The sequence below is a fragment of the Numida meleagris genome, unplaced genomic scaffold, assembly GCF_002078875.1.
Source record: "Numida meleagris isolate 19003 breed g44 Domestic line unplaced genomic scaffold, NumMel1.0 unplaced_Scaffold1250, whole genome shotgun sequence".
NCBI lineage: Eukaryota > Metazoa > Chordata > Aves > Galliformes > Numididae > Numida > Numida meleagris.
In genome coordinates this window covers 4,066-5,489 of record NW_018363038.1, presented here as the reverse complement: position 1 = coordinate 5,489, position 1,424 = coordinate 4,066, and the positions used below count along the sequence as shown (strand labels likewise).

The 1,424-nt window shown below is 49.7% G+C and overlaps 1 protein-coding gene across 1 annotated transcript; it reads left to right on the top strand.

Annotated features, from left to right (window-relative positions):
* Nucleotides 1–98: 98 nt before the first annotated feature.
* On the top strand, nt 99–1,421 carry LOC110390529 (zinc finger protein 501-like; the record flags this gene model as incomplete). The annotated part of the gene is made up of 1 exon (XM_021381917.1): nt 99–1,421. A coding segment is annotated over one exon (1,323 nt), but the record flags the coding sequence as incomplete, so codon positions are not given.
* Between the last annotated feature and the right edge of the window lie 3 nt (nt 1,422–1,424).

The window sequence follows — 1,424 nt, the reverse complement described above, 5'->3', positions numbered from 1 at the left end:
CCTGGATCCCAGATGGGCATAGCCCCGAGGCCGTGGAAAGTGATGTGAGCGCAGGTGAGGTGATAGAGGGAAGGAGGAGTCTGGGGCATTAAAATCCATCTCTGGTGGGAGAATATTTAGGGTACTGTCTGCTATTTCTGGATTTCCTCTTTCATCCAGTAGCAGATGGGATCACAAATAAAAAGGACGATCTGCAGGAAATTGGTGTGGCTGAAGGGCAGTGTGGTAGCGTCTCCGTGGAAGAAATTGGAAGGGATGTCCAAGGGGGCCTGGAGCAAGGTCAAGGTGAGAACATCAAGAAGCCTCTTGGAAAGTGTCTGGGAAAGACATCAAGGCACCAACTGGACTTTAACATAGGTCAAAAGCACCCTGACGAGTGCAGGAGCAAGGATGTGTGCCAGAAGAAAAAGCAGAATCCACGCAGCGAGTGTGGGAAAACCTTTAAAATAGATTCCAGAGTCGTTAAACACCAGTGCATGCACTCATTGAAGAGCCCATACAAATGCTCTGTTGGTGCAGAGAGCAAGAAATGGAGACCCCACCACAGTGGCCACCAGTGCATTCCCACAGGAGAGAGTCCCTTCAAGTGCACTGAGTGTGGGAAGAGTTTCACAGACAGTGGGAGCCTCACTTCCCACCAGCGAATCCACACAGGAAAGAGACCCTACAAGTGCTTTGAATGTGGGAAGAGCTTGAAAAAGAATTATGAACTCACAAAACACCAACGTGTTCACACAGGAGAGAGACCATATAAGTGTCTTGAGTGTGGGAAGAGCTTCACAAGGAGTTCCAACCTGTTAGAACACCATCGCATCCACACAGGAGAGAGACCCTGTAAGTGTACTGAGTGTGGGAAGAGCTTCAGAAGCAGTGGGACCCTCAAAAAACACCAGCGTGTCCACACAGGAGAGAAACCCTACAAGTGCTCTGAGTGTGGGAAGGGCTTCAAAAGAAGTTCCCACCTCACCTACCACCATCGCATCCACACAGGAGAGAAACCCTTTAAGTGTCCTGAGTGTCAGAAGAGCTTCAAAAGCAGTTATGAATTGAAGCTCCACCAGCGCATCCACACAGGAGCGAGACCATATGAGTGCTCTGAGTGTGGGAAGAGCTTCAAAAGCAGTTCTGATTTGAAGCGCCACCAGCGCATCCACACAGGAGAGAGACCCTACAAGTGCTCTGAGTGTGGGAAGAGCTTTAAGAGGAGTTCTGAATTGAAGCAGCACCAGGATGTCCACTCAGGAAAGAGACACTTTCGGTGTTCAGAGTGTGGGAAGAGCTTCAAAAACAGTTCTGAACTGAAGCTGCACCAGTACGTCCACTCAGGAGAGAGACCCTATAAGTGTTCTGAGTGTGGGAAGAGCTTCAAATGGAGTTCCACCTTCAGTTCCCACCAGCGCATCCACACAGGAGAGAGACCCTTT